At 36.5% G+C, this 18,101-nt stretch overlaps 2 protein-coding genes across 5 annotated transcripts; both read left to right on the plus strand.

The window, feature by feature from the left end:
• The first annotated feature begins 1,464 nt into the window (after positions 1-1,464).
• On the plus strand, positions 1,465-7,768 carry LOC135650818 (protein yippee-like). Of its 4 annotated transcripts, none has more exons than XM_065170425.1 (6): positions 1,465-1,793; positions 2,997-3,172; positions 3,561-3,604; positions 7,099-7,207; positions 7,292-7,347; positions 7,525-7,768. In XM_065170425.1, the coding sequence occupies exons 2-6, from the start codon at positions 3,122-3,124 to the stop codon at positions 7,607-7,609; spliced, it is 345 nt and encodes a 114-aa protein (XP_065026497.1). In that variant the 5' UTR covers positions 1,465-1,793; positions 2,997-3,121; the 3' UTR covers positions 7,610-7,768. The 4 variants fall into 4 exon arrangements, with proteins under 4 accessions (XP_065026497.1, XP_065026495.1, XP_065026496.1 ...); XM_065170423.1 differs by having other exon boundaries at positions 1,466-1,793; positions 2,992-3,172; XM_065170424.1 differs by having other exon boundaries at positions 1,466-1,793; positions 3,000-3,172.
• A 716-nt stretch (positions 7,769-8,484) lies between these two features.
• Positions 8,485-17,472, plus strand: LOC135650817 (RNA polymerase II C-terminal domain phosphatase-like 2). Its single transcript, XM_065170421.1, has 12 exons — positions 8,485-9,070; positions 9,166-9,636; positions 10,332-10,542; positions 12,510-12,667; positions 12,758-12,828; positions 12,951-13,056; positions 13,127-13,216; positions 14,128-14,188; positions 15,091-15,224; positions 15,303-15,356; positions 15,780-15,876; positions 16,672-17,472. The coding sequence occupies exons 1-12, from the start codon at positions 8,774-8,776 to the stop codon at positions 16,839-16,841; spliced, it is 1,920 nt and encodes a 639-aa protein (XP_065026493.1). The 5' UTR covers positions 8,485-8,773; the 3' UTR covers positions 16,842-17,472.
• The last annotated feature ends 629 nt before the right edge of the window (positions 17,473-18,101 follow it).

Genomic DNA, 18,101 nt, shown 5'->3' on the forward strand with positions numbered 1-18,101 from the left:
TTAAAACAGAAATTCCAAAGTATAACAAGGAAAAGAATTAAGTTTTTTATCTTCACCTTTCTTAGAGTTAGGGTTTCTTAATCTCAATGAGAAAAGTTAAGAGAATAGCTGAAAAAGAAGAGAAAGAAACATGGGTTATTAGGTTGGTATAGAGGATGAGGTCAAAATAAGATAAAGGTACCTAAGAGGTTACCTTGAGATCTAGGGTCTAATTCCATTGGACCTTATTTCAAGGTTTCTTTTTTTCTTCTTTTTATTAATATAATTATAATATTTTGATAATTTTAATTGAGTCTAATTTGACCTAACAAAGATAATATTTTTTATCTTAACTCATCCATCGATCTCATTTATATATCTCAACATTTTTATCTAAACTCATCTCTCAAACCCTCATTTATTTATATTATAATTTATTTTTTTATTATTTCATCCATGCCTAAGTTGTTTATTATCCTCCACATGTATGTTTAAAACTTAAACTTTTTTTTATTTTAATCATGTTCAAAATCATTCAACAATTCAATCACTACTTCAATCCCCATATATATATATATATATATATATATATATATATATATATATATATATATATATGTTTATTATCACAACTTAATCAAAGGATCATACTTTTTTATTATAAAATATATTTAAATTAAATATTGATTGTTAGACATGCTCAACCAATATTTCATAAAATATCGAGGATAATATTTTTGGAAGACATATATTACAATTTTAAAAGTAAAAAATATGAATATATTATTTATCATATTTATGAAATATAAACATCACAAATCATATCACTAACTGATATACATATTATTTATACATATGAAAATAAACATATTATTTATGAAAATAATATATACATATTATTTATGTTTATATTATTTATATTTTTATTAAAATATTAGTTATAATTTAATGTGCTTGAGATTCGAACATTATAATTATTGTCGAGATATATTTCATATTAATGACCAAGGATTATATCATTATGCTGCATCATAAAAATATAGGAAAAATTTCATATGAAAGAGATGAAATCAATTCGTCGGGTTCAAGAAGAATCAAGCTTGGTTTGGATCACATTTGAGAGCGAGCTGGATGCTCGGGTTAGGATTGGGTTTGATTTGGGTCGGGTTGGACATGTCCTCCACCCTGGTTCACTAACAAGCACCGTCGGCAGGGGTAAATTTGTCATTATATATATATGAAGCTTTGTGGCATACATATTATGAACGAGATTCTGGCGTTCTCTCGGTGCCAAACACGAAACACCGAAACGCCTCTCTACCTTTCGACCTCTTGTTCTCTTCGGTCATCGTAACCAACCAGCACCGACAGCTGTCACGACTTCAACGTCGGTGTCTTCTGTACCGTGTTTTCCATCCTTTACACGCTTTCGATTGCCTCCGCTGTGCTCTCACCCAGGTGCTCGGTCGACGCGTATATCCTACCTCTTCGTCGCCGCCTTCTCCTAACTTCCCCCTTCTTCCGCCCTCTTTCCCCTTGGTTTAATCTTCCATCCCTCTCCCGATTATTGCAGCGATCGGCGCATCGATCTTTCGTCGCGGGCAGGGACGAGCGTGGGAAGGGCGTTCTCCCTTTTGATCGACATTATTGGAGCCGAGAAGTTGGAGGCGGAGGAGCGGTGGCTTGACACCGAGGAGGTCAAGAGGTAGAGATAAGAGATGGGGCGGCTGTTTCTGATTAGTCTGGAGGGCAAGATCTACAGCTGTAAGCACTGCCAGGCTCATCTCGCCGTCTCCGATGACATCGTCTCCAAGGTTCGTCAAAATCTTCCATCCCACGCCACGACCAAGGCGTTTTTTCTTGGTTCATTGCGATTTCTGAGGGAACTTCGTTCCTGTTCGTTCTCTGCTTGTTCGAAAACTACCTGCTTTTGATCTTGGTATCAAGTTTTCTATAACGGGCCACAAAAATCTTCCATCGTACTTCCTGTTAATGGTTCACAGTTCTTCAATAAGTTTTCATAGTTGAGGAGAATGAGAAGGATAGGATCGAAAAGGACTCAACTTAGGACGTCCAAAAGTAAATTACCTACATTGTCTGAGAGAGAAATTATTTCCATGGCTTATTTGGTCTTTTGAGCATGAGACTTCCAATTCTTACTGATCGAACATCGCTCAATGGAGAATCAACCACACTTTTATTTTTCTTTCTTTCTTTGCTCAATGGAGAATCATCCAAACATGAGGACCGTAAATAGCTGTAACTTATGACTTTGTTGGTATGTCGATTCAATGAGACTAATGAGTTGTAACTAGAATAAGATACAATTAACGAATGACCATAATATTAGATTACTTGTTAGGGTTTTCAATCGACATATGACCTTGTAAAACGGATGAGTGCAATGAGAAAGTTGGCCATCTTGGAAGAGTGGGAATTCCTCCCCCATCCATGTGTTTTCAGTCTGCGGAAGTTGATTGAAATTTCTTGTTTAATTACCAGATCATTGCATATGTTCCATAAATTAACTAATCGTGTCAAGAAAGAAAGAGCATCAGTGGCTCACTGGTAATTGCTAAGCATCATCCAGTTGAACCAGCATCACTATTTACTACCCAACCATCTACCACAGCCAAGTTCTAAATCTGTATGTTATCTTGATTGCATACTTATACAGATAAGGGTGTACAGTCTTGAGTAAGATGGCTTTTATATTTGTTTGATAGTTTGACTGATTACCAAGTGATCAATAGTTTGCTTATAGGTTGACTAAAGATCAAGTTCATTGTAGGATTTACTTCTTTAAATGTATTTTATATTTTCAACATTTTAGTGTTATCTTTAGCAGATGGATCTTTATATCCTTGTGATTCCTCATCAGCTAAGGCCATTTAAGCATTCCTTCTTTGGTAGCATGCATCGATCTTCTTCTGTTACAGACAGAGGTTATAAGATTTTTAGCATTGCTTTAATAAGTGAGTTGCACACAGCCATCTGAACACTAACCTACAGATTAGCAGTGAATGAGTGGCCTGTGGTGGCTAAACGTGGCAGAGGCATTGAGCAAGGTGTAGAAAGAACCATCATTGTTTAGAGAGTGCATGAGGGAGAGTTGGACAAGAGGGGGGGAGGAAATATCGGAATGGTTGTGGTGGATCTTTGGGCGGAATTGTATTGGTACGATGAATCAAAGGTATTTACAGAACAGTTTACTTCAAAAACTATTTTGTTGCTCTTGTTTTTCTATTTCTATGTTGAACTGGATTCAGTTGACTACATATTTCCAGAAGATTGGTTGAGTATTGTATTCAAGTTGTCATTTTCTCCAAAATTGTGTTTTTATCTCTTGATATCATCCTGTAGGTCATCAATTGCTTCTCTGCTGCTATTAGATTCAAGTAAACCTGAGATATTTACCTTGAAATTGTTAAATGAAAAAGGAAAGAATACATGAGTTTCTACAAATTTATTTCTTGACCTTTCCTCCGAGTTCATAGCTTTCTTTGATAGAGTGATACTATCTAACACACAACAAGTTATTTGCCTTTTTTATGACTATTTTTCTCTATTTTTACATACAGGCCTTCCATTGCAAGCACGGGAGGGCTTATCTCTTCAATAAGGCGTAAGTGGCGTTGGCTATTTTTGGCATTGCTCAAGTTTCCGATTTGTATTATTAAATCATATTTGTGCTCTGGTGAAATTCAAATACTTCTGATATTTTTTGGTTTGATCCATTCGTTCTGTTTCTTTTTCATTTGCTTTCTTCTTTATGGTTTGTGCAATAGGATTTAGTCAACAATGTTATGGACCAAACTACATATCACATCACATGTCTTTTGTATAGTAACAAGTACCCTTTTTTGTAAATACTTTTTATTGAATAGTGAATACTTTCTTTTTCTTTTGAAAAGAGATGGTTGGATTGAAAAAAAAAAAAAGAGGAAGTATAGCTGGGTTGTCAGTTATTTTTAACAGGTGGCTTCATGTCTCAGACATCTTATCAAATATACTTCTTATGATTAATACTTTTGTACATAGTGGGACTTGTGACATATGATCAATAAGTGACAAGTTCAATTTCACAGGATTTATTTTTATGGTTGTTGTGGACTGTTACGAATACTTTATTCAATGATCATCCCATTCTTCTTAAGGCTACTTAGGATAGCTGACCTTGGACTTCTTGGAAAAATTATTTCATAATCTTGAAGTAGCATTATGCTATTTGGTGAAGGGCATATATTGAAGTTGTATATATTTCAAATCGATTGATTGCTTGGGATTAAATTAGTAGGTCTTAGTAAATATGATCTTCATGAGGATTTTTTAAAACTTTTCACAACATATCTTTTGTTAACTTGGTCATATGGATTCATCTAATGAACTGTTGGAACTAGCCAAAGAGAAGGTTTTTTAAAGCAAGGGAAACTCTCTTCTTATTCAAACATGATTGTGCTTTTGAAGATTGGAAAATCTTGTTGAACTTAGCCCTTGATGAACAATTATAATTTCAAGATTAGAGAACTTCGGATCTGTAGATAAGTAGCTCGTATGAGTGAGGTGCACTGAGAGACCTTTGATATGACAAAAGATATTGTGAAAGATAACAAGGTTGTGTTTGTATATTATGGGTAAGACCATAAAATGTGATTGCAATTTACTTTGACTTATGTTAGATGGACATGCTAAAATTTTCATTGTCATTGTCACTCTTATTTAAATGTATGAAGCTCAAATTGAAACACAAGTTGAATGTTCATGCTCTAAATAGTGTCCTGCCATGTAGTGTTTGTTTGAAATGATAATTTTGGGATATTTATTTTAATGATGATAATTTTTCTCGATCCTTTATCTACTTCTAAATACTACGGTTTACCATGTTAGAGTGCGGACACGATGGCCTGTTATTTTTTGGGTTTGAGTATATCTAGCTGTATGCATGGATATCTGATGATGCAATTGTATTTCATAATTGTTCCTTGAGGTATTTTAAAAGTCTGGCACACTTTCTAGTCGTTTAGACTAGATATGGATCTTCTGACCAGCTTCCAAGAGAGTCATTTAATGGAGGAGGCCAAATCATGTGAACAGTGAGCTGTATGTGAATTGTGAAATTTGACATAATTATGTTTTGCTTAATTGGTTAAACAAACTTGCTAAGTAGTGGGCCATATTAGAGATTAGTTAATGTAATTATAAGATAGTGCCATGCATATTATAGTAAGATGTTTCTCCTCTCAGAAGAAAATGTTGCACCTCTAAAATCCAAAGTTTGAGTATGGTCAAAGTGGTATTATATATATATGTGTGTATATATATATGTATGTATATATATATGTATGTATATATATATGTATATATATATATATATATATATATATATATATATATATTGTGGAAATATATGGGAATAGAATATAGAAACTGATGAAAGGACTCAAGGAAACAGTAATCACTTAACTTTGTTGTCCTGTATACTTGGCTCTAGGAGCCTGGCATGACTTGCTGATACGCTTGATGTGTATGAGCAACTCTCTGATTTTTGTAAAGTGGATGGGGAGTAATTTGCCACTTCATGTTCCTATTTGTATGTTTATATACTCAATTTATATAGCAATAGGTCAAACTTATTAAATATACTGGAGATGTTGCTTGATTTTGTCTATAGACATAGCTAAAATGGTTGTCATTTTCGAGAAATATGAACTGATGACGGGACCCATCATTTTTTCAACTACAGCAGGTTAGAGATCAGGTCAAAGAGCTGGCACTATTGAACTTGGTCATCTCAAATCTATTGATAATATCTTTGTTGATTTTGGAGCTGGTGTGATATTGATCTTCTGCATTCTATATTCCCTGCTGGATAGTTTGGGTTTATATACACACACTCTTCAGACTTATCTAGGGTTCTTCTAGTTAACATATGCAGTAATCTGGCAGAACTAATTACTTTAAGGAGAGGAGTTAGGCCAATAATGATTCAGCAGGGACATGAACACTTTACTATGACTACTGGTACATGCTAAGTGCCTAAGTGTAGTTTCTTTGAGGGATTAAGTTAAGAGTGTCTTGGTATTCATTGTTCAATCTGTGTATTAAGCTTCAGGAGGTTTATTTTCTTCAAGGTCAAGCCAAAACCATTAAGGGGATCTTGCTAATATATGTGAGTTCCTTATTCTAGTATGTTCATTGGTTCCCAAGATGTGTCTCGAGGGAATGATTTTCTTAATGTTTACAAGAATAAGCAAATTAACAAAAAAGTCGAGATAATATTGGTTGCCAATTGAATGAAAATGTTGGTGCATGAATTATAGAGGTTGATAGACTGATCATTCTTACCTGTCAATGGTGCTGTTTGGTTTTAAATATTGAATATTCAGAACCATCGCTATTAGTAGTATGTTATATTTTTCTTTTCATTATCATAGTTCTGAACTTCATTAAGTGCACAAAAATTTTGAATTTTGTAGGGGTACCGGAAGTAACTAGGTGCAGTACAAAAAGAATAGGATCTTTATTAAATCCATTTCGATCTCCTTGTTACATAATATGCTCCTTTTGCTTTAAGTCTATTGATGACTGTAATTTAAGCATTCGGCGACCACACTGTCAAGGTCAAATTAATATAAAAGAAGAGAGCCTGTGCTGCATTCATCTGATCATTGAATGCTACTAACTCAATTTTACTTTCACCAATATGGTGATACCTTATTCTCACTAAATTTCATGGGTTGCATCATAAAGCCAGGTGCATATGAATGAGATCTGCTTTGAGAACACAGTGATCAATAGTCATATGAGATTAAAGATAACCCAAAATGTTGGTGCGTTTGATGCACATTTTTGCCTTTGTGCATGTATATTCTTCAAAGATTGAACCATTTCATGCACCTTGTATGCTGAACCAGTTGTTCCAGCTCGTCTAAGTTCTATTATGTCACAGAAACGCCAAAGGCGCATGTTATCTTTAGCTTGCTGTAAGAACATTGAGTAACATTTCTAGCTATTTCATGTTATAATATGATAGATTTGTGGTATTCGGTGGGACGGTCATATACCATGTGTCCAATTATCAACTAATCAAAGGCCATTTATTCTTTCATTTCTTGACAGGGTGAACGTGACAGTTGGAACTAAAGAGGAGCGGTTGATGATTACAGGGATGCACACTGTTTCTGATATTTTCTGTGTTGGTTGTGGGTCTATAGTTGGATGGAAATACGTAAGGCTAATTTCAATTTCCCTTTTGGCTTAATCTTTCTGTATTTATGACTGCTACTGTTGATCCAATACTTGATCATTTCAGGATGCTGCTCATGAAAAGGCCCAGAAGTACAAAGAAGGGAAAATTGTTCTGGAGAGGTGATGTTAAGATGATTTATATTCTTTTAATTTTCTCAACTTAGTAAATGAAAAGATGGAACGGTAAATAATACCACAGAAGAATGACAATATCAAGTTGCTTCCACGGTTAAGCTGGAGGGTTATGTTCTCGCTGAAATATGCAACTGACTAATTTCAGCTCTTACCCTGGAGCAGGTTTAAATTGACAGGGCCTGATGGAAGTCGATACTGGGTAACTCATGATGCACATATGGGTGGCAGTGATGCTGATGATGCATGATTATTTCTGGACCCCAAGCAAAGCACTAAATCATCTGATTGTAAATTCTTCCCTGCTTCAGACATTCATGTGAATTCTAGCAATTGCTTGCTGTCTGCATCTTCCCGGCAGCTGAACTAAATACCAAGCAATATAGTTCTCATGCTTCTTTGCCTGCAATGATCTTTTACTGAACTATTTATCTCGATATAGTTCCCAACTTGCTTTTTGAATATTATGGTCACCTTCCTCAATGTCACTCGGGAAATGTTTGGGAAAGGACTGGATAAGCAGCATTCGAACTTTTCTGTCATTAATGCATAATGTCCTAATTATTTGAGAGCTATAAGCTACACTAACAAAGGGTAAAATTGATGATAATATTATTAATCAAATGCAACTGAATCTTCTTGTATTGTTTTTTGCACATCTCTCTCGGGTCTTCCTTCATCTTTTATCACAGTATTAGTTTAATTATCTTGTTTGAAATATCATCTACATGTCTACTTTGTTTACTGTTAGCAAGTTGGGGCTTATTCTTTTTGGGCAATACTATGGTGTATAGTGACATTATGAGTATAATCCAACCTCATCTTTTAAATCCCAAACCAATCATTTAAGTGCTTCTCATCTCTCTCTAATGCACCCAACTGGCACCATTCAGGAAGCGTGAAACTCGCTCCCGTCGCGGCACAACTTTATTTTTCTACCCGCTGGACTACCTGCCGTATGATTGGTGGAACACTGCTGGGCCCAGGATGGGTCCACCGTTGCCCCGACTAGCAACGCCAGTGGGTACTTTCGTTTAGGGTCTTAGAAAGAATTACTTGCAATCGTCTGCATCGAACCCTATCTGTCTCATTACCACTGCGAACCGACTCTCCTTAATTCCACCCATTCGCCGAGTTACATCAATCTGATATTCGTCATATGCTTTCTCAATAGATTGCTGCAGATAAAATAATAATATTTGCAGAATTTTTCTCTATAAAAGGAGGACAATATCTCCATCAGTCGCCGGACGACTACGGACGTCGTTGTTCTCCAGCCAAATAACCACACGAACTTGCAGCGTCTGCAAGGCAGGGAAGGGCGTGCTCTCCTTTTTTCCCCTGTTTACTTCTCTCAGTCATTTCTTCATACATCTGGTGGGGGAAACCCTCGCCCTTCATCGATCTCGACGCGATGGGACGTCGGGTGGGGATCAGCTGCAAGGTGTATCACGGAGATATGTTTCTCGGAGAAGCCGAGGCGTTTCCGATCACCAATAATAACAGCAGCAGCAAGGGCCAAGGCTTGCCCTTCCCCAACAGCAGCGAGATACGCATCGATCACCTCGCCCCTCCCAGCGAGCGGTGCCCTCCCCTCTCCGTCCTCCAAACCATCTCCCCTTTCGCCGTCCGCTGCAAAGTCCAAGCCAAGTCCCTCTCCGAACTTTCCCTTCTCCACCGCCTCTACCTTTCCTGCTTCCAAGAACGCAAGGTTCCTTCTTCTTCCCTTTCCTTTTACCTTTTTCGACCATACTTTAGATTTTGCCCGCAAGAATCCCACTGTGCCCCTTTGGTTTTCTTTTGCAGAGTGCGGTGGTGGTCATCGGGAACGAAGAGCTGCATCTGGTGGCAATGCCGAGCAAGGTGGAGAAGGTCTCGTGCTTCTGGTGCTGTTCGGTTCAGACTGGGCGCTATACTTCTTGTTTGGGCATGCTCAACCTCCGCTGCCTTGCAATTGTATTTGATCTTGATGAGACGCTCATCGTTGCCAACACCATGAAGTCATTTGAAGACCGAATCGAGGCCCTTTCACGAAGGATTGATGGGGAGAATGATCCGATTAGGGTTTCTGGAATGTCTGCTGAATTGAAGCGCTATATCGAGGATAAAGATCTCTTGAAGCAGTACATAGAGATGGATACTGTTTCTGAAGGTGGGAGGTCGATTAGTGCTCAGAACGAGGAAGTTCCGCCTGTACCTGGTATTCAGGAGAAAATCGTTCGGCCTATCATACGGTTGCTAGAAAGGAACATCGTCTTGACTCGCATAAATCCCGAGGTTTACGTCTGTGCATTTACTGAATCTCTCATATGGGTTAATGCTGTTAGAACATGAATCTGTAATTTTACTATTTAGTTAAAGAATCTTGATTTTCCCACTAGCTTGGCCAGATGAAATATTCGGCAGTGATATTTGTGCTTCCTCCTCCTCTATGTTTCTTAAATTCTGGAAAAGCAAATATTATTTTGTGTTGTATCCTGAAATTTCCCTGGTTCTGATCTGCGTTACTTTGAATCATAGAATTAAATCATCAATGGTCTCACAGGCATGCTTTGATCATTGTGCTGATGCATTTTTGTGATAGGGTCCATTGAAGAAATTTTGCATTTTTGTGCCATAAAAAATACCTACCTCGTTAAGACTGTATACTTGACATTCTTGCTTAATTAGAGAGGTACAATGTTTTAAATACTGCCAGTACATTGGTACACAGTCCATTAGATTTTTTTAAGTGGTACTGGACTCATATTTAAAACCTTGGTGAAGTATGAATCTCGAGTCACAATAAGTTCAAAGCCTTTGATGATGGCTGGACATAGGATGTAATTCTTCTTGTCCCTGATTCTATTTGTTTCACCTTACTGGAGGAAGTTGTTAATACTTCTGAATGTTACCCTGATCTCTTTATGCTTTTGTAGGAAATTATATATTCATTTCACTATTAAGAACTGGTTAAATGCTTTCTTCTACAGAACCGTGATACTAGTGTTATTGTAAGGCTAAGGCCTGCATGGGAGGACCTAAGGAGCTACTTAACTGCCAAAGGACGCAGAAGGTTTGAAGTTTATGTTTGTACAATGGCTGAAAGAGATTATGCTTTGGAAATGTGGAGGCTTCTTGACCCGGATGCCCATTTGATCAGCTCAAAGCAACTTGTGGATCGTGTAGTATGCGTAAAATCAGGCAAGAATTTCCATGTGGATTAAATTCTGTTTGGTATTTAGTTCTTATGTTAAAAGATAATATACTGAGTCATATTCGTAATTCTTGGATGCCACTATTATATTTGTTCGATCTTGTACGTAACAGCTTGCTGTGTGTGCTTTTTCTAATGGATGTTTGCAGTGTTTTCATCAGTGTTGGAGATTCTTTGACAAGTACTCATCATGCATGTTCTAAATTTCATGGTGTAGTTTTGCTTGTGTTAAGAATTGGGCATCTGATTTTTTAAATATGGATGTTGTATCGTAGATCCTAAATTTATAATCAAATAATGTACTAATATCAACTGTAATTATTGTGTCTCGGGCTTGTGATTCTTCACTTGGACAGTATTGTCCTTATGATAGATTGAATTTGTCATGTAGTTGATCAACTTCATCTCTTAGACATGCTTTTGTACAGTTTGACAGTCATTTTTATTTGGTCATAATAAAGAATGTGTTTTGTTACTATTAGTGATTTAAATAGGTGCTCGCCTAGGTGCTCAGGCGAGGCGAGGCCCGAGCGCCTCGTGGGTGGACCATGCAACGTGCTTCAATGAGGCGTCGTTTGGGCGCTCACCCGAACCTAGGCGTTGGGTGCCTCGGGCGAGCGCTCGATTCAAATAAGGGAACCGAACCAGACTTTTTAAGTCTGGTTCAGTTCAACAGTGGTTAGTTGATTGAACCAACTAACCAGTTTCTTACCCTCAAAAGCCACCCTTCATGCCCGCACGACCCTGAGCCAACCCTAGTGCTGCTTCTACCTCCACAGCCAACGGTTTTTGCTGCTGCCTCCACCGTAGACGCAGCGGACCGAGCCTTCCTCTAGCACCGACGGATGGGTCCAACGGTCTAGCAAGAGCCCGTAGCTTCCTTCTGTCATCACTTTGTGTGCAGTTCCTTCCATTGTCGAGGGAGAAGACCGCAGGTTCCTCCGCCACCAACGGACACCCTTTGGAGCTTCCACCATTGTTGTTGTTCCTCCGCCACCAACTAATCTTCCACCGCTATTGCTACCAGCTTCTCTCTACTGCCTTTTCACCGCAGCTGCTGTTACTTTTCACTGTTGGCGACCCTTTTATCCCCATCTGTTATTGTTAATAGTTCTTTTCTCCCCTTTTATATACTGCTAACAGTGAGTAATATATTGTTAACAATTGATTTTTAATTTAATATCATATTTTTATTTAAATAATCATATTTATTAATTATATTATATATTTTTTATATTTTAATATTTCAGAGTGCCTCGCTTCGCTTGGGCAAGCACCTAACGCCTCGGGCATTTTGAGATCTTGGCGCCTAGTGCTTTTTAAATCACTGGTTACTATTTTGTATTATATTTTGTAAATTACACCAATTATTGAACTTTGGAGCAAATTTAATTGGATCCCCAAACTTATATCTTCAATTGATTCCATGAACTTTAATGAATGTTTCAATCAAGTCCTACCTTGATGGAAAGTTGACTTGATTGCACAATACAACTTGAATTATCTATTTGACATAAATGTTAGTGAAAACTGTTGTCTGGTTCCCAATATGATTAGAAAAATTAAATTTAGAGCAAATCAATTTGACTTGACTTGCCAACTGATATGGGTGATTGGAAAGCTTTTTACGGTGACAAGCCAAGTCCTGTTTTGCAACCTTGTCAGCTATTCCGTCAAGGCTTATGTATTGAAGCTAATAGTAAGACTTGATTGAAGCATTAACGAAAACATAGGGAGCCAATTGGGAAATTTTAAAGTTTAGGGATCTAATTAAATTTTTTTTTACAAAATTCATGAGACGACAGCATGTGATTTACCCTTGAGTATGAAATTTGGCACCCACCGGCCACCACAAACATTTAACACTTGTAGCAATTAGCAGTTTACATGCAATATGAATTTCTTATTCTTAATATTGTTGTTTCATATCCTTCATTGTCTTTGTACTTGCTAGGCTTGAAGAAATCGTTGCAGCATGTTTTCCAGGATAGTGTTTGCCATCCAAGAATGGCTATGGTAATTGATGACAGGTTGCAGGTTTGGGATGACAAGGATCAGCCTCGAGTTCATGTTGTCCCTCCATTTACTCCATATTATGCTCCTCAAGCAGAGGTTCTTGCTTATATCTAGGTCATTTGTTAAACACAATGCTACTTGCAGTGAAGGTCCATATTAACCTTAACCTTAAAATACTCTCTGTAGATGGCCAACGCTGTTCCTGTACTATGTGTCGCAAGAAATGTTGCGTGCAATGTCCGTGGTGGTTTTTTCAAGTAATTAAAGATGATCAATTTTCTGTTGTTCTTCCATGTATTTAGCATGAGATGTTGGACATATAATTTACTTGATATTATTAATATTAAGTTTCTGCCATCAATTTTCCTGTTTTTGACAGAGAATTCGATGAGAATCTACTGCAGAAAATATATGAAGTGAATTATGAAAATGAAATAGTTGATTTACCTAGTGCTCCTGATGTTAGCAACTATTTAATCTCGGAGGTATATTCTTTCTATATATCTTGTAAGCTTTAGTTTGTATTTCCAATACTCAGAAAGTGTCTTTTTTCAGGATGTTAACAGTGCACAAAACAACAATAGAGAAGGTCCTGTAGTAGAGGGAATGACTGGTTCTGAAGCAGAACATCGAATGAATCGACCGGTATCTTTCTTTGTCTTTGAAGTTCTTTGCTCCAATTGTACGTTACTAAATCTAAAGTTGAAAAGTAGTTGACACATTTGGTGTTTGAGTGATTAAGACCAAATCATGCTTTTCAGTTATTATTTTGCCACTTCTGTGATATGCAATTTCATAATGCTCAAGCTTCACTTTTGTGCATATAAGTGCAATATTGGTCAAACAATATAAGTGCAATACGTTCTTAGTTATTCATGCAGTCCTGGGCTGCAATGTGATTTTAGCTTAGAATTTGTTTCTACATGCATAGTTGAGCCTGTTTCGTGTATTTACATGTGTTTGCCTTTTCATTCACTCATACGCTTACATGTCTCTTTGCATGCAAGTAGATTTGCATGCTACAGTATGTATATGATGTGGTAACCTTCTTGATAAAGTTTTCTAATCTAATGCTCCTTTTTGTTCCTTGATGATATATATTGCATGAGATCTCCTTTTTTCTTGCTTTTTAAAAAAATTATTCAGTTATGTGTTCTATAAAATTCATGGCTATAATTGATTTGCAAGCCATGCATGCCACAGTAGTTTTCTTCTCTCATGTAGCTATTGTAAATCAAAAATGACCTTTTATGACAATAAGTTGTGGTCCTTTCTATATGATTGTAGTTGCTCCTAAATTATCTATATTTTTAGCATTTTGGTTGACAAAGAACATCCTGTTTCTGATGGTTCAGGCCTTACAACAAATAATAGACTAGGTCTGCAACCCATGACAGACTTTTAAAAGTTAGTTTGATCTAAAGGGCATATAACATGTTTTAAGTTGGAAGATAGAAGTTCCAATCTGTAGTAGGTGCTCGTGGGTATGATGTGTTTGCTTGTTATTTCATTGCTATTATGCAGAAAATTCAAGGTCAAAATTTTCTTATCTCTAGGTAAATATCAGCGATGAACGACAAACAAAACCTCAAACACTGTCAAACCATTCCTCCCCAGGTAATTTCTCTAAAATGTAGATGTAGATTTCATTTGTTGGTTTGTCTTGTAATTATTTCCTATCAAAATTTCACCGTATCTTTTGTTAACCTCTCATGAAAAGAAGAACAAGGTCATCATTTCCAAAAAAATTCTTTGATTGGGACAACCTCTATGATATTTTTGTTGTTCTCATATAATGTTGTCTATCCTTATACGAAATATTCCTTGACATAACCGATTCTGGTCTCTCTCCTAGCTTCAACTCAATATTTAAAGTTGCCTGAGAACTATAACCTATCCTTTCTGTTCATTTGGATGTTACTCATTTGTGCATTACCTTTTTGAAGCAAAACTTGTTCCTGCAATATATATCACAAGTTTGGTTTCATTATATATTAGATCATTGGGAATGCCTATGTGATCTAGGTAGTTGCAACTTGGTGAGTTAAACTGGGTTCTTCATTAACAGAACTGAGGTTTGTCAAAGGCAGGCAACTTTTAAGATGCAAGTGAATTCTTTTTGTTTGCTTTGAGAGTTTTTCATTTATCTGATTTTTCTTTTGTTTCCTGATTGAGTTGGCTGGCTTAAGGCATGTGGTAGAAATTATGACCCAATTCTAACCTTCTTCATGCTTTGACCGCCATGATAGTGATATGTTCTGTTCCTTTTTACCCGCTTTTGTTGATCCTTATCTCATTTGCCACTAAAAAGCTTCTCATCAATTAAGGAATACAGTAGGAATTCATTGGTATAAGTAATTTTACATAAGCTTTGGCATGCTTAAAGATGGCTCCCAATAGAATATAATTACCATCAAAACTATAAAACTATCTTAATTATTGCTCAATTTAATTTATAGTGCCTTCTGAAATGTGGTGCATTCTTATGTTTTCCCTCACCTGATTTGCTTCTGACGAAGATGATGAGATGCTGGTAGATCAACCATTTGCAAGCAACAGAAATCTGTGTAATGAATCAGGACAATCAAATTTACTTGCCCCATCCATGTTCATTTCTGTCTTACAAGAAATAGGCAGGAGATGTGACTCTAAGGTACCTATTTGTGCTTTCTGAGCTTCAGAAAATTTTGGTATATTTTCCAATTTTTTTTCTTTTTTGTGCACTGGACAGGTGGACTTCAGGTTTATTAATGGAAGCAGTAAGGACTTGCAGTGTTCTGTTGAAGTGAGTTTAATATTTATCCAATTTGGAAGCTGGTTGACCTGGATTATTTGACTTTGCCATTTCTATTCAAATCGTGTTTGCTAAATATCAAACTTCTCTACTTCTATTTGTCCTCTCACTTTCCCAAGGATAGTGAGATACTAATAACATTATTTTTTCCTTTAAAAGTCTGCTTCTTTCTCTTTAGCTTCTGTTAAGTAGACTAATTAGAGCATTATAAATGTTTTATTTTAAGTATTCACCTGGCTTTTAGTTGGCTGTAATTTTGTGTAGCTTGAAGCCATACGAGAATGCCCTTCTGCTTCTTTTGGTCTTAAAGCTGATAATGAATGCCTTTTTTCTTAATTAATTTTTACTGGTCTATGTTCATCAAGCACAGACACCATACTTTATGTTTATAGAAATCTAACATTTATCATGCAGGTTTTATTTAGTAGTGAGAAGATTGGTATTGGTATGGGAAGGACAATGAAAGAGGCTCAGTCACAAGCTGCTGAGAATGCTCTACGTAATCTGGCAAGTAAGAGCCACTTCTAATGTATATGAAACTATGCATATTTAAAAAATTCAGTCTATTGCAATTATCAATGTTCGCATAATTTATTTGTGCTGATTTTCTCTACTCCTTGGAAGAGAATAAGAGAAGATACTAATTATAACCTGTTTTCTACTCTCAAAAATGACAATATAGTTTTCCCTATCTATATCTTCATGCTGCTTCATCCTCAGTTTTCTTCTTCACCTTTTCCAATTTAATATCCCTCTACTTGAATTGGTCCACCAAATAAGTATGGTTTCGTATAATTTAATATTTCTTCCTGTATTTTTCTGAACTTCATCTATTTTCTTTGTCATTTTGGTTGTTCAGAGATGAGGTTGAAAAGCCTTGCATATCTTCATTTTGTGTGAATAATAAATTTACACTTGATTGAAGCCCGGCATGCCTTATCCCTCAAGTCAAACCATTTTGATGAGATTATATTTTGTTATTTGGAAATTACTGTATCAGCTGAGGCTTTCACCTCAACTTGCAACTGAATATCTATCCCCACTATATTGTGTTTGCCGAATCAGCTGACGGAAATCAGTATATCTGTTGACAACATTCGTTTACTACTATTTTTTACTGTATCCTTTTGAAAAAGCATGCAGCAAGTTGTGAGTTGACAAAAATTTTGAAGTGTTTGTCCCATCACAGATTATCTGTGCTTCCATCATTTTTTTATTTGTGTAAACATAGGAGATTATTTTGAAAGATGCCTCCATAACGTATTACCTGTGCTTCATCATTTTTTGTTTACTTGTGTAAATGTAGGAGATTATGTATCATTTATTGCACCTGTCGCCAGTGGTGTGGATACAGAAATCACTAAGCATCCCTGTGGGAATGAGAATGGATTCTTAAAGGAGAATTACAGCTCTCAGGATGAGTCAGCTAAAAAAGAAGACTTACCTGTTGCCAGTACATCAGAAAATTCAAAATGAGGCATTTCAGTCAGTTTTGCATTCAGATCCGGTAGCTTATGACTAAAATGTTCCACTGATCGGATGATGCAACTTCAGAAATTACTCTTTGCCTTTTGTACCCCAGCGTAGAGAATCAGGCGGTCAACACGAGGTGCAAGTCCTTATAGCATGTGGTTCTTACAGTTGATCCATTGGCCAACACTTGTCTCCTGCATTATGCTTGGTGCCTTAACATCATTATCGAGCAGGAGGGAAGTCATCGTTGTCTGAACATGCCGGGCCCAGTATCGCAGAGAGGTTATTTTTTCTTGATTAGTGAACCGGTCTATGGCTCTTTTGACTTGTGAGTATAGTCACATTTTGGTAGACCATCTGGCACAAGATATTCCTGTTAGTTCTAGCCAAACATTGATGGTTTATGTGGAGAGGCTATGCATTTCAACATGGCAGGCATGCAAAAAACTCTTCAACATCAGATGCCATTCACTCACATCTGTCTGATCAGAGTTTTCACATCTCCACTGTAATTGTAAGCTTTTACCATGCTTCATTTTGGAGTGTTAAGATTTTGTACAAGATTTCAACATCCTGTAGACCGATGATGCTTCTCAGGTAGTAATTTAAAGGAGTTGCAAGCTTCTTCTTTGCAGATGGGCTTTGCTTAACAACATCATTGGTTTCTTCAAATTTGTGTCAGCAAGTGCTCCACCATTATACTTTCTGTGTTGTCCATAACGGAGCGGACTCAAATAGTTGAGACTTAAAAGGTTTTATTATTGTAGTATTTGATACAATCAGGTTAAGTTAGAAAAGTTACAAGAGGTTGTTGCACTGCATGACATATCCTTATGTTATAAGAAACTCCTTTCTTCAATTGAGGATGCTCACAAATTAGAAACCAAAAACCTGTGAAGAGGTTCTCTCAAATGTGATTGGTGGGGAATATTATCAAATTAAAAACCAAAAACGCTTTCTAACAAAACCAAAATAAGGGCCATACACACAGAAAACAAAAATAAAAAAGAAGAGTTGATTGGCATCCCCCTATTTTCAAATTACAACAAAAGAGTTTATTTTAGAATTAAAAAATTCATTGTCAAAATTTCATCCAATCAACCAAAAACTATCTTTAAGTGTTAAACTAAGTTAAATAAAATTATTGTAATCCAACTTTAGTTTGTTTGTATTCTTTACCCATTAGTTGGCAACCTTATTTATTGTACGTTCTAAAATATCACGGAATGTTTTATTTGAGAGTTTTTTATTGATTTTGGATGG

The sequence above is a fragment of the Musa acuminata genome, chromosome BXJ3-10 (genome assembly GCF_036884655.1).
Source record: "Musa acuminata AAA Group cultivar baxijiao chromosome BXJ3-10, Cavendish_Baxijiao_AAA, whole genome shotgun sequence".
Lineage (NCBI taxonomy): Eukaryota > Viridiplantae > Streptophyta > Magnoliopsida > Zingiberales > Musaceae > Musa > Musa acuminata.

Bases quoted from the DNA above. Each gene is read 5' to 3' on its own strand.
- LOC135650818 (XM_065170422.1), top strand. From the start codon at position 1,698: ATGGGGCGGCTGTTTCTGATTAGTCTGGAGGGCAAGATCTACAGCTGT. The intron at 3,605-7,098 runs GTAAGTGGCGTT...ATTTCTTGACAG, and splicing joins GCTTATCTCTTCAATAAGGC to GGTGAACGTGACAGTTGGAA. The intron at 7,348-7,524 runs GTGATGTTAAGA...ACCCTGGAGCAG, and splicing joins GGGAAAATTGTTCTGGAGAG to GTTTAAATTGACAGGGCCTG.
- LOC135650817 (XM_065170421.1), top strand. From the start codon at position 8,774: ATGGGACGTCGGGTGGGGATCAGCTGCAAGGTGTATCACGGAGATATG. The intron at 13,217-14,127 runs GTATCTTTCTTT...TCTTATCTCTAG, and splicing joins AACATCGAATGAATCGACCG to GTAAATATCAGCGATGAACG. The intron at 15,877-16,671 runs GTAAGAGCCACT...GTGTAAATGTAG, and splicing joins TGCTCTACGTAATCTGGCAA to GAGATTATGTATCATTTATT.